Source organism: Gastrolobium bilobum, unplaced genomic scaffold (assembly GCF_033153095.1).
Source record: "Gastrolobium bilobum isolate Gb01-03AN ecotype WA unplaced genomic scaffold, APGP_CSIRO_Gbil_v1 utg128429, whole genome shotgun sequence".
In the NCBI taxonomy this organism is placed as follows: domain Eukaryota; kingdom Viridiplantae; phylum Streptophyta; class Magnoliopsida; order Fabales; family Fabaceae; genus Gastrolobium; species Gastrolobium bilobum.
The window spans coordinates 38,767-52,689 of NW_026899390.1; the positions used below are offsets into that span (position 1 = coordinate 38,767).

General features: G+C 35.1%; 2 protein-coding genes across 2 annotated transcripts; both read left to right on the forward strand.

Moving 5' to 3' along the window:
* Window positions 1-3,340: 3,340 nt before the first annotated feature.
* LOC133290153 (interactor of constitutive active ROPs 2, chloroplastic-like) lies at window positions 3,341-8,083 on the forward strand. Its single transcript, XM_061488209.1, has 4 exons — window positions 3,341-3,401; window positions 4,775-4,877; window positions 5,594-5,756; window positions 5,973-8,083. Exons 2-4 carry the CDS (start codon window positions 4,858-4,860, stop codon window positions 7,641-7,643), a joined length of 1,854 nt encoding a protein of 617 aa, XP_061344193.1. The 5' UTR covers window positions 3,341-3,401; window positions 4,775-4,857; the 3' UTR covers window positions 7,644-8,083.
* Window positions 8,084-10,319: 2,236 nt separating this feature from the next.
* LOC133290154 (small ribosomal subunit protein uS12) lies at window positions 10,320-11,812 on the forward strand. The gene is made up of 4 exons (XM_061488210.1): window positions 10,320-10,419; window positions 10,906-11,061; window positions 11,169-11,295; window positions 11,416-11,812. Exons 1-4 carry the CDS (start codon window positions 10,415-10,417, stop codon window positions 11,554-11,556), a joined length of 429 nt encoding a protein of 142 aa, XP_061344194.1. The 5' UTR covers window positions 10,320-10,414; the 3' UTR covers window positions 11,557-11,812.
* The last annotated feature ends 2,111 nt before the right edge of the window (window positions 11,813-13,923 follow it).

Sequence of the window (13,923 nt, forward strand, 5' to 3'; positions counted from 1 at the left end):
TCATCCAACATTAACATAATCATTGCAAGAATCTTGTGTATCAAATATATCCTATGTATTGTAAGGTCAAGATTGATTAGACGGTTATAACACTCACGAAGCCATGTTTTGCTTTAGGTTTAGAAAGCACAATTTGAGTAATAGGGTTGAATTCAATCAAGGAAGGGCCCTGCCATGTTTAGCCATTTGCCCATTTGAGTTATCTGTAGTCCTCTCCTTCTGGATGTGGCACATGCTTAAAATTTGATATATATTTTTTTATGAGATCCTAATTATTTCTTTGGGGTTCCTTTTGAGGTTTATCTAACATAGGGTATTTTTACAAGTTTCGATTTTTTGAGTCGATCTCGAGTCTGACTTAGTCATAATTAAAGATCATTGTCTCTCTCAAAAAATATTTGATAAGAATCGAATCTAAGTTCTTTTCTCGTCTACTCAGATTGTATTGCTAACTGAATCATTTCCATTGGATAAATTTAATACTTCTTTAAATTGATAAACATGAACATTATTCAATTTTTTTTGGATAAGCCACGTATATTTTTTAAAGGAGGCAATTCTGTTTAGGGCGGGTCCAAGATTAAGGCTTTAAATCTCTTACAAAGATAGTACTGGAAAATATCAAACTCATGCTCTTATCTCATCTGCCTAGTTCTCATACACCAACTGAGCTACCATTATTTGATAATCATACTATATTTTTATTTTTGGTAAGATCCGTATTCATTTTTTATTACTCTAAGTTTGTATTTATCCCCAGCAGCGTGCAGACAATGCATACTTTCAACGATATTTTGGGATTCCACTGTGTTGGGATCTAACATCAAGCAAGTGACATTATATATTTTGTGAATTAATATTAATAATACATTTGCACTGTTTCACAACTCTTTATAAAAAATAATTGTAAACAATTTAATCATTGATTATAGCTATTAATATATATGTCTTTCATATTAAATTTTAAAAAACTTAAACAGTCGAAAACATGTTATCATTCTGTTAAATATTTCCGTTAATATAAAAATATTTTTCGTTAATCTTAATAAAAATGTATAATTGAAAATAACATTAAATTTTGGATTCACTTTTTGTCATGTCATATGATAAGACTATTTTTCTGCACACACAAATCAAGTGTGGGTCCCACGCTTAAAAAAAAAAAGTCAAACTAAAATCAGGATATGACGCCGTATCCTCAAGATACGTTGCCGGATCCTTATTACATGAATGAACAGTGTCATTCCTGCAACATGATTCTTATATTTCCCTTAAATTTTATGTGAGATTTTATATTCACGATGTATTGTAGACACTAATGACTTATTTTCAACATTAGTTCATTTAACTTTAGGAGCCAAGATAAGGCAAATTAACTTATTTAATACTCATTGAGATGCGTAACAAGACAATTATGAAGATTGACTTGGACAGTAGACACATGCTTAGTTCCCACGAGTTCGCAAAATGGACTCGACTCGGCAGGTTAATCTGTTTCACCTGTTAAGAGCATATTAGGTATATAATATATGATAAGGTCTGATAGTATAAGAAATAATAATATAAGATATAATTGTATAAGACCTGATTAAATTTTAATATTATCCGGTATTTGACATGATATTATATAAAATAATATATTGTATAAGATAATATCATCCAATATTTGAAAATATACTATATAATACTAGATAGGTTAAAAATAAATATTTTTGTCAAAAATATCTTTTAATAATGAATTTACATAATTCTTCTAAATATATCAGATGATATTACTTTTTTTATAGAAATATATTGGTCTGTGTGTCCAAAAAATATATTAATTTTTATAAAAATAAAAATCTCCAATATTTTAAAAAATTATATGTTGAAAATTTATTTTTTATTTTAATATACTAAAATTAAAATAATATATTAATTCTTGAAAATTGCATTGGTTAATACATCAATCTCTTATCAGGCCTAATCCTACCCTCCTAGGCCTGAATAAGTTATACATTATTTTGATGTATAAAGAGATCCTGCTGTATAAGCTTATACTATATGATGGTCACACCAAACAATTAAAAATATCATAACGTATAATATAAGCTTATACTATCAAGCCTTATACATCACACCAAACAGACCCTAAATAGGGTGAAATGAGATGCGTTTTTTAACCCATCCCAAAAGCGGGGTGGGACGAGCTCATTTTGTGGTGGGTTGATGGCGGACATAGAAGGACCGAGACAGGTCAGTATAAAATAGGTTCAGACTGACGGACCAACCCGCCAAACAAGATATGTCGAGCCAAATTTTTGAGCCAACTTTCAAAAAATAGGATAGGACAGACAGACTCATTTTTTAATGGATTGATGACAGAAGCTGGGCGAGAGGCGGCGGAACAGTGACCATTTTGTCACTATTCATCATACTATTTACCAGAATGACATGCGCATAGTAAAAATTCACAGAATGCCATGCAAGATAATTCGCTACACTATGTAGCGAATTATGCCTACTGATGTGTCACCTCCCCAGTCGTCCACGTATTTCGCTACACAGTGAAATGAAAGTATTTATAGAACTTAATTCGCTATGGGGGTAGCAAATTACTGCACATAATTCGCTATGGCCCCTAGTGAATTACAGGGGAGATGACACTTGGCTTTGATGAGTTATATACGTTTATATTTTGCTATGAGTCATAGCAAATATAGCCACATAATTCGCTACATAGTACAACGAATTACTTGGGGCTGTGACACGTGGCCTGACTTTGAGTGGACATTAACTGAACCATCTGACACATAATTCGCTACACAGAGTAACAAATTATATATCCAACAGGAATGTGACACGTGTCTATCATGGTGACTGTGCAGACAGACAATTTGACCACGTATTTCGCTACATTGTGTAGCGAAATACGTGGACCACTGGGGAAGTGACACATCAGCAAGCATAATTCGCTATATTGTGTAGCGAATTAGCCTGCGTGACATTCTAGAAAAATTTTTAGTATGTGACATTCTGATAAATAATATGATGAACAATGACAAAATGATCAGTGTTCGCGAGGCGCCCTCTTTACCACATCTAGTTGCCGCTCCAAGTTGCAATAAAACATCGAGGTTGAGTAGGTCCCATGAAAACAGGAGCGTGACGAGCGCGTGGAGGTTAAGGAGCGTAACATTAATGGCGCCTTGGTTTCAAACGTTCCCTGTCACCAAGAAAAAAAAAAAACAGTGACAGGAATAGAAGAAGAAGAGAGAGAGAGAGCTCAGCCACCTGATTCTATTCCATCAATGCCAACTATCCAAGCTTGACCCTTGTCCTCCATTCTCAAAACTAGTATTTGCTACTCTTCAGTTCAGAGTTTTACACATTACACATTACACCACAGGAACATTACTCCGGTAACTGCTTTCTGGTAGCTGTGTTCTTCAGCTATTTCCATTTCTCATTTGTTCCTCCTTTTCCTTGTTCCATATATTTGCATACAAGATTGAAGTTTGTTTTATTTTATTTTTTCTTTGGGGGTATAGTTTATAATAGAGTTCTGACTCAAGTTCCTGTGGGTGTTAGAACATTATGGCTTGTTGGTGGTTGGTTCATTAATTTCTTTTTCTTTTTCTTATCCTCGTGGTATTTTTTCTCTCTCCATTTTTAATCCAAAAGGACGACCTATCATTTTCTGCCTAGTGTGTGTTTTGAAGAAGGAAAATGATGACTCATGCACATGCTTCTTATGTAAAGCCCTGGATACTTCCCTCTGATTTTTGGGTATATGTTAAAGACACAAGTTTTGTGTTTATTTTTATTTTATTTTTCTGCTTGTTTTCTGTTTAACAACACTTGGTAAGTTGTTAGTACTTTCACTTTGCAACACAACATTTTGATTTAAAAAGAGCTTGTTTTTACTGACCTATTCTGCTAGTGCTAGTGCCCCCTCTGTTTTTTGTTTAGTTTACTATTCTTTAGGATCGGTGATTTGGTCTCAGACTGCATATAGATCTGTGGTTGTCTCGTCTGCGTTCATGGGATGATTAAAGTTTGTATCTTTCCTCCATTTTTCATCCTGGAGTTTCACTTAGTAGTTGTAATGAAAAATGGGGCCAGAAAATTTGCTCCTACCTTTATGGGCTTCACCTGTATTATTCCATTTTGAAAAGCTTGGAGAGGAATCTGGAAATTTCCTATTAACAGCGCGGTTTCTGGGTTTTTGTTGCTGTAAAAAACTTGGGTTTTTTTTTTTTTTTGTTTTTTGTTTTTTTGTCTTGAAAGATGAAAGAGCTGTGAAATTATTGGTTGTCTGCATAGGATACCTATCATTTGTAGTTATTAGTGTTTTTTTGACCATGTGATAGATTTAGACAATCACTTACATTTTAGTAAATATGGGCATTTTTAAGGATGCTAACCGGTTAACATTGTAGTTTGTTGCTGGTCCATGGAGGCTCAAGTGTACCATTGTACTGGAGTAAAAAGGAGGGAAGGTCTAAAAGAAATTTGGAAAAGTTAGAAGATGGTTTTCCGTTAACGATAATTTACTAATTGTTTTGGTTCAAGGTTCTATTTATTTCAATTTTTTATTGTTGTGTTTTTGAATTTGGTAGGTAGTAGTGGAGTTAGTTTACTTGGAGTTTCTTTAAAGGGATTATATGCGATTTGTTTGTTAGGTTTTTTTGTTGAATGCGGATCCGAGGTGGTCATATGCTGCAAAGTGCATACTCTTGCTTCTTCTCATAGTTATAAATCAAACTCCTTATTGTCTTTATTTCTTTCTCAGATTATTATTGCAGATAGTGTGGGTCAGGGGCTTTAAAGGAGAGGTTGTTTAGTTTACCTTTCTATCACCCCAGATATTAAAATATGCAGACACCAAAAGCAAGGTAAGATTGCCCTATTTAGCACTTTTCTAGCATTCTATTTTTTGTGTTGTCTTAAAACAAATTATTGGGTCTAAATGAGGGATGAATTGCTTTTCTTTCTTTCTTTAGGTTTTGTTGTATAATTTAAGGCTTTGTTACTTTGCAAAGAAATCTGAGAATTTAATTTAGGCCTATTTATTTAATTGCAGTTGATTACTGAACTCCTAATGAATTGTGTTACAGTAATTCTATTCAAACAAATTAAGTATAATTATTTCTGGGATCTAAATGAGGAATGAATACCACATCCTTTCTATTAGATTTGAATGTATAATTTGAGCTTGTTGCTTTCCAAAGAAATCTGAAGAACTAATTAGGGGCATTTCTGTTTTTAATTGGAGTTGTTTGGTGAACTCCTAATGAATCATATTGTGGTAAGTCTGTCCTATCCTCACTAATTATAGTTAGGATGGCTAGTAGATGATTTTATATCAATGCTATGCTTTTCTTTTTTCTTATTTTGCCCTCCATGTATCAAACATATTTTTGAAAAGATTGCCTTGTTTCTTTATGCAAGCCATAACTCTTCTTGTGATTATTCCTAAAGTTTGAAAGAGACTCTTTAAAATGAACTTCTCCTCATTTGACCACCTCACTGTGCTATCTCAAGATACTTTTTGATCTGTATTCTACATTTATTTATGCATACTGACTGGCATATGGTTGGTTGTGAGCAGAACTGGTACTTCTCCTGCAACTCCTCGCGCTGCTCGCCAATTGAAGACACCAGGCTCTGATTCTGACTCAGTTTCATCGTCTCCAAACCCAGCAAACAAGACTCCAAAAGATAAGAGTCCAAAGGTCATTGAACGCAAGTCACCAAGAAGTCCAATTTCTGAGGTATTTTAAGTTAGATCATGGCTAGAAGCCTAGAACTGAATAGCCATTGTGACTATTGGTAATCTCGTGGATGGTAGATACTAAATAAAATTATGAAAGTCCTTCGTTAATCTCTTATCTACATGTATATATAAAATCCAAAATATTTAGATTATTGCTAATTTTGTTAAGTTTATTATTTACTCTATCTACTTGCCCTTTGTCATGTGGCTCTAGAAGAAGCGACCAAGTAAGGTCCAGGAATTGGTGTCTCAACTTTCTCAACTTGAAGAAGATCTAAAGAGAGCTAAGGAACAACTTAACTCATCTGAGTCATGGAAGAGAAAAGCTCAGCAGGAAGCTGAAGAGGCAAAGAAGCACCTTTTAGCCATGTCAAAAGAGCTGGAGGAATCCCAGCAACAGCTTCTGGAACTATCTGCTTCTGAAGAAGAACGGCTTCAAGAGCTCAGAAAAATTTCTCAGGATCGAGATCGAGCATGGCAATCTGAACTAGAGGCTATTCAGAAGCAGCACTCAATGGATTCAACTGCTTTGTTGTCTGCCATGAATGAAATTCAGAAACTGAAAATTCAACTTGAAAGAGTACGTGAATCTGAAGCTGCTCAGATTAACAATGCTGAGTCAGCTAATGATGAGATTCAGGACTTGAGGATGGAGCTTGATGAAACTCTCTCTTTAGTGGAAAAGCTGAAAAATGAGGTAAGGGATTGCAAAGAATCTGAATCCCGGGCTTTGGAAGTAGTTGGCAAAACTCAAATGCAATTGGAAACAGCAAATAAGACTGTGGAAACACTCAAGTTAGAAGGTGTGAAAGCCTCAGAAGCTTACAAATCCTTAGCTTTAGAGTTGGAGCAATCAAGAACTCAAGCAAAATCATTGGAGGAACATGTGAGCAAACTTCAGGCTGATTTGGTTATTGGTGCTAACAAAAATATGTTAGGCCCAATCAATGAAACAGGACTTGCACTTGAAAATGAAGAAAACGAGGAGAAAAACCAGCTCAAAGCTGATCTTGTCTCAGCCAAATCTGAAGCAGCAAAGTTAAAATCTGCGTTGGATGTTGCCGAGGTACGATACCAAGAAGAGTACATCCAGAGCACTTTGCAGATAAGAAGTGCTTATGAACAACTGGAGCATACAAAATCTGAATCTTATAAGAGACAGGCTGAATTATATGAGGAATTAAAGAGAGCTAAAGCTGATATTGAGGAGTTATCGGCACGCCTGATGGACAAGGAAACTCAGTTGCAGGGTGTATCAGAGGAGAATGAGGGGCTGAAGTCAAGGATCAAGCAAAACCAGCCTAGTGAAAGAGAATCTGAACTTGTGGTGGAGCTCAAAAAATTGGATGCTGATATAGCTTTGTTGAAGGCAAGATTATTGGACAGCGAGACAGAACTGCAAAATATAACTAATGAAAACAATACTCTCAAGATGGAAATAAACAAGGGGGAGTTAGAGAAGAATAAAATCACCAATGAGGCTGTTGCTTCAGCAGAAGAAGCAAGGGCTTCGGAGCACGAGGCTTTGATGAAACTTGATTACATAACAGAAGAAGCTGATAAAAGTAGCAGAAGGGTATCAAGGGTAACTGAACAGTTAGATGCTGCACAGGCTGCGAATTCCGAGCTAGAGGCTGAATTAAGGAGATTGAAAGTGCAATCAGACCAGTGGAGAAAAGCAGCTGAAGCTGCTGCTGCTATGCTTTCTACTGGAAACAATGGAAAGTTTGGGGAGAGAATAGGTTCTCTTGACAGTAGCTACCATTCTATTGCTGGCAAGATGAGTTCACCTTATTCGGAAGACACAGATGATGATGACTCACCCAAGAAGAAAAATAAAAACATGTTGAAGAAGATTGGAGTGCTATGGAAGAAGAATCATTAATAGATGGGTCAAGTGGACGTCCTTTAAAAAGATACAAGTTATGTCCTTTTAGTGACTTACACAACGTCTGACCTGTCAGACTTTGTGTAAATCACCTAAAAGGACTTGTGTCCTTTTAAAGGATACTATTTTTTCCCTTAATAGATATATGTATGGCAAGTAGTGTATCAATGTATCATATATGTTGTTTCGTTGTACTTGTTTACTTTTGGTTATTGTCAGGTATCCTTTGGTTTGATCACCATTCAAACAATCCTTGGGGGACATTTGCCTTGAGAAGGTTGTGTCACAAATATTTTGAAGATACATTGAAAATGCTGAGGTTCAATGGTTCCAGTTCCCGAACTTGCTGCTTGCTTCGGCTCTGTAATAGAGCAGTGAGTGTTTATGTACATGTATTCGATCTTGTTATTTGAGACTAATGTCATGTCAGTATTGTTTCCAACTTGCAATGATGCTTTTATCCATCATGATCCATGTATTACAGATGTTATATGCCCTCCTTTATTTTATGTTGTTAATATCTTTTCGTTCTCTATTCCTGTTAAATAAAGGGAAATAAGTAAACCAAAAAATAAAATAAAATAAAGGGAAATAAGGGCATTATACCAAAAAAGGGGAAAAAGGGCATCATTGGTAATTACAGAAATTCTTCATAAATCTGTTATGAGATACAGTTGATTATTTTATAAAACATTAAACTATTATTATTGTTATTATTTTGGTACTAAGGACGAAAGACAGAAACAAAAAGCAGAAAAACACTAAACCCTGATAAACATGGTCCCCCAATGAGTCAGCTAATGCAAATAACTCAAATGGGAGGGGGAAATTATATTATTTTTAATATTTGGGGGCAAATTTAAACTTGGCCAAAAATTATTTCAGGACATTAGTTACTTTGATCAACTTAACACCGTTTAAGTATTTAAAAGTAAATGAACTTCTAACTGTTGTCCATAAATTGCTATGTATCGACACAATAATAATACAAATCTTTCGGCAGACACCATAAAGAAGTATGTCACTCTTTTTTTTGTTTTAAATAGGTGGATCTCATATTTGTTGTATTTATAACATTAGATAAGAAATTTCCTGTAAGATGAGACTTTTTTTTTCTTCTAATAATAATAATAATAATAACTGCATTGTCAAAACAAATTTCATGTCGCCTCAACTATTTTTAAGCAAAAATTATATTTTCAATTATGTTGCTTAGATAAGGCATATATTTACATAATAAGTTGTTACTTAATACTCCACAAGCAAAGTTTGTGTGCTTGGGGAGAAATTTTTTTTCATGGGACTGAGACGAGAGAAAAGGTTGAGGAGAGAGGGGAGAGAAGGAAAAAAAAAGTGATTCAGATATCAATTTTTTAGTGAAAGAACCATAATGATCCTGAACCATATTAAAAAATTCCATACTTCACTATAAAGTTTAGCTTCTACTCGTTGAGTGACTATCCAAATTTATAATTGTTCCATTTTATTTGTTATTGACTAATGGCTAGTGTATTAAGTGGAATTACGCGTCAGTTAATTTGTATTTATTTTATTTCAATTTTGATAAGATTAAGATTAAAAAATTAATTTAAAAATAATTTTGAAGTGAATTATTATAAAGGGAAAACTAATATTATGTAACATGATATAAATATTTTTACCCACTCACCCATTAGTTTCCGCACCAGCATTTTTTAATTTTTATTTTTATTATATGTATGGAACCCACATGCATTTTTGTTTGAGTAGAAAAAATTGATTAGATTATGTTACATGATGATAACTTTACCCTTATTATAATTATATAACGAAGATGTGAGAAGTGTTTAAAAAAAAATTATAGCTAGGTAAACAAAATCTATTTACGATTTTATCCATGTTGTGCTTATTTTCAGATCTTTAAATGAATAATAAGATGTGTTTAAGGCATTGAATGATTGAACCATAAAATTTTATTTATGTCTCATATTTAGGAACGGGGATTTGGGTTGCTTCCAAAAGTTTCTTTTAATGAAAAGTTTTAAATGTATTAAAAAATAAAAGAATATAAATAATTGGTTCCTTTGAAATTTTTGGGTACACAATAAATATTACGGGGCTCAATTTAATCCCTTAAGAAAAAAGTCGACTCGTGGTTCCTTTGAAATTTAAAATAAACCCATGTTAGTCCTTTTGAGGGACTAACGTGGATCTTCTTTGAATTTCAGAGAGATCACGATTTCGACCAACTGAGTCTATTTTGGAATTTAAAGAGATTACCGGTCGATTTTTTTTTAAGGGATTAAATTGGGTCTTGTAATTTTTGTTGAGAATTCAAAAGATACTTTACTCTCTCTTTTTTTCAAAAATTTGTGTCTATACTTGCACACGTTGACGTAAGTGCATGTCCGCCTCTGGCTTAAGGTTTTGTTGTTCTAGATTTTCTTTAAATTATTAATATAATAATAAATAATGATATTTTTAAAAAAAAAATGAAATAACAAAGCTGGAAATTTCGTTTGTAATAAAAGAAGAAGAAGCTAAAGACAAGAGAAATCCGATAATTATATACAATATTAAAAAAAAACCTAACTTTAAAAAAAGAGGGGCCTAGTGATGTAGGTGTTTCTTGAAGTAATTGGGCCAAGCCCATCAGAACACAAGGCCGAACACACCCAGTACTGTGTCCATTATATAAAGCCTGAAATTTCGTTTTAACAATTAGGGTTTCGCTCGCAGTTGCTGCTCAACCTCCATAGCCTCCGAGCTCTGCACAGAAGAACGAAGCCATGGGGTAACGAAGCAATGCACTATATTCTCAACATACTTTATTGCATGTTTTTGGCCATTTTCTTTCTGCTCGCTCTCAAAATTGAACATTAAAGGATGAACTTGGCGAATCCCGTAACATGTTGTGTGTGGTTCAGTTCGTAAATTTATGGTTGCTTCGTGTGGATCCGTGTCCAATCAAATCTTCTAATGGCTTCTTTCCTGTGGAAAGTTTGTATTTTTCTAGCATGGGACTTTTATTTTTCATGTTCACCAGTGTAGGATACAAATTGCGTTTTTTCCCCCTTTACTCTCCCTTCGTTTTGAGTAGGGATTGTGCTATGTTAATCGCTACCATGATAAAAAAAATTCAATGAACGTTGAAGAAGCATATTTAGTTATCTGCTCTTTTAGACACGATATCCTTTGGCATTAAGGGAACTAGGAAATGGTTGATCTACCACATAAGAACATTAGATGTATATAATTAGATCTTATCACTTGTCTACAGGAAGACACGTGGAATGGGAGCTGCTCGCAAGCTGAAGTCCCACCGCAGGAGACAAAGGTGGGCAGACAAGGCATACAAGAAATCCAATCTTGGCAATGAATGGAAGAAACCTTTTGCTGGCTCATCCCATGCAAAAGGAATTGTCCTTGAAAAGATGTAAGATTAGTTTAAATTGATCTTGATATGCTTATCTTTTTTTGGTGGAATATGTTTTCAATTTGTACAGTTGGTGTTAAGAAATTAATATGTTGTTCTATGTGCAGAGGTATTGAGGCTAAGCAGCCCAACTCTGCCATTCGTAAGTGTGCTAGGGTTCAGCTCATCAAGAATGGGAAGAAGATTGCTGCATTTGTCCCAAATGATGGTTGCTTAAACTACATAGAAGAGAATGTGAGTATTCTTTTGCATAATTTTTGCTAGTTTTGTTATCATCTTTTATACTGTAACATCTGCAATTGTCTTGAGTTTTTCATATCTCAGTAGTAATCTTTTGTTTTTTCATGGTTGTAGGACGAAGTCTTGATAGCTGGATTTGGACGAAAGGGTCATGCCGTGGGTGATATTCCTGGTGTTCGATTCAAGGTTGTGAAGGTATCTGGTGTCTCTCTTCTGGCTCTTTTCAAGGAGAAGAAGGAGAAGCCAAGGTCTTGAATTTGTGGAATGCCTCTTCTATTCGTTTTCTTTAGTTTCTCTGAAGTATGATGAATTTTGTTTCAAGGTGAATGGGTTTTATCGACAATTTTGTATCTTTTCTAGTTATTTTACTGAAGTTTATCAGTTTACATTTTTAGTAACTTGTCATAGTCTCCTTGTGCTTTTTCCCCATTATCTGGCTGTCGTGCTGTTGCTTTTGGCCATTGCATGAAATCCAGTCAGTTTCCCCGCATAAACTGGCCATTCAACATTCTTCGTTAGGCTTACTACGATTCTATTTAGCAATTTCTAATGTTAATGAATTGATCAACATGAGATCAGCTTTAATCTAAAACTAGTTTGATATCTGATCCTATTTTCACCGGTGCTACGCTCTAGCTGTTTCTAAACCCTAAAAATAATTAGATTTATCTAATTGCAATTTCAAACTTTATTTTTGGATAAAAAAGTTTTGGAAAGTGGAGGTTGTCTATTAAAATCTTAGAAAATGGAGTTGCATGATTTTCATCAATGTAAGGCATTTGATCCAGCATTAAGTTGCATGTTTTTCATCTTTCATAACACCCCCAACTATGCTAGTAACATCCTGACCCAAAAAAGCTCCTTGCATGGAATCATATTTAACATCGCACTGAACAATAAATAAAATTAGTAATTATAACTATAATTAACATACCAGCGCTTATTAAAAAAGCTTTATTCCAATCTAAACACTTGTTCAAATCGAACTTGCTTTTCTTTGGCTTTTCAATTTCATTTGGCTGAGGTTTTGCTCCCACTCTTGGGAGTTTGCTAACAGGATGAGTTCTCTCGAATTCGGATAGTTTTACGAGAACACGTTTAATGAAGTTAGATAAAACATTAGTGGCAACAGGGATGGCAAAAATTGTCGGGCTGGTAACCCGCATAAAATGAATTGCGTTGGATTAGCAAAAATGAGTTGACAATGACAACTCGAGCTAGCCTGATTCGAGCCCGTTCAAAAAAAAATTGAGTCAACCCGTGAGTTAAATGGGTCAGTTCGCGGGTTATTCTTTTCTTTATTTATTGAAAAAATACAAAAGAAAATAAGATGCTCTTCTTCATTAGCATCTAATGCTCATGAAATTTGATTTGGTTTAGTATTATGTTTTGTTGGACTTGAAACTTGAGTATGCATAGGTGTTATATTTAGCGTATTTAATGGCTAGTAAATAGTGATTATATTAAGTGTTGAGTGTGACAAAGGTTATATTTTTTTGAGCCAACCCTAACTCAACTCGTGTCGGGTTGGGTTGAGTTTTTTGGCTCATTTTTTTTTTTCAAATCAACCACAACCCGGCTCATTTTTTTCGAGTTGTAAACGGGTTGGGCAGGGTCGAGCCGGATTGGTTCGTTTTGCCATCCCTAAGTGGCAGTGTGTAACAAATCCTTTCTTTCATGATGAATTGTTGGCACCCGTTCAAATTTTTTTCTCTGTGGACTGAGGAGAAAGAGCTCCGCGACAAGAGGATTGTAACATGAGAGAAGCAAGGAGGTCAACCTCTTTCAAATATACAACATGGGTTCTGGCAATGCAATGTGGTTGGACTCTCATGTCGATTCGAATGAATCATCCTTTGCACAGAGGTAAATTTGTGCTCGCTAGGTAAGAGGATAGCAAGTTACAAATTATGTATTGGTAGGACATGTATTTTTATTACTATTCATTATTTTTATTACTATTCAATTGAAGTAGTTAACACGCGGGGGAGGGGGGTTACCATTCTTATCCTTTTGTGGTGACGAATCTTGTATGTGTTCCAAAGTAAAGGAACTTGTCCAGTTTTCGCGGTCTCGAGTTGGGGGGTGTAAACACATAAGAACTCTTGCATGGAAATAGAAAAATAGATGTAACTCCAATTACTTCGAAAATGGGAAGATCTTTAGCGCAAGAAAGCAAGAAGAAGGGTTGATTCGTATCATCTTGACTTGGTTCTGATTTCTCTGTTTTTTAAGAATACCAAGTCGGGTTCTTCTCCTACCTGTATCTAGAGATGGCAAAACTGGCTAAGCCCACCGGGCCCGCCCGCCCACCCGCCAAACGGGGCGGGCTGAGTTTTCCAAACCTGCTGCTCGCCCGGGCTGGATTTTTATTTTTTTTCTTTTTCTTTTTTCTTTTTTTAGTGTAAAATCTCACGGGTTTGGCGGGTAGCCCGCCCCGCCCGCCCAAACGGGGCGGGCGGGTTGAGTTTTCTTGCTCACTTTCACATGCGGGGCGGGCAACCCGCTTTGCTATTCCTACCTGTATCGAATAGAACATGCTGAGCCAAATCTATAGAAAACCTGCTTTGTTTAGATCAGGAAAATCGTACAGTTTTTTGAAATCATGTGCTATTGCTCGAA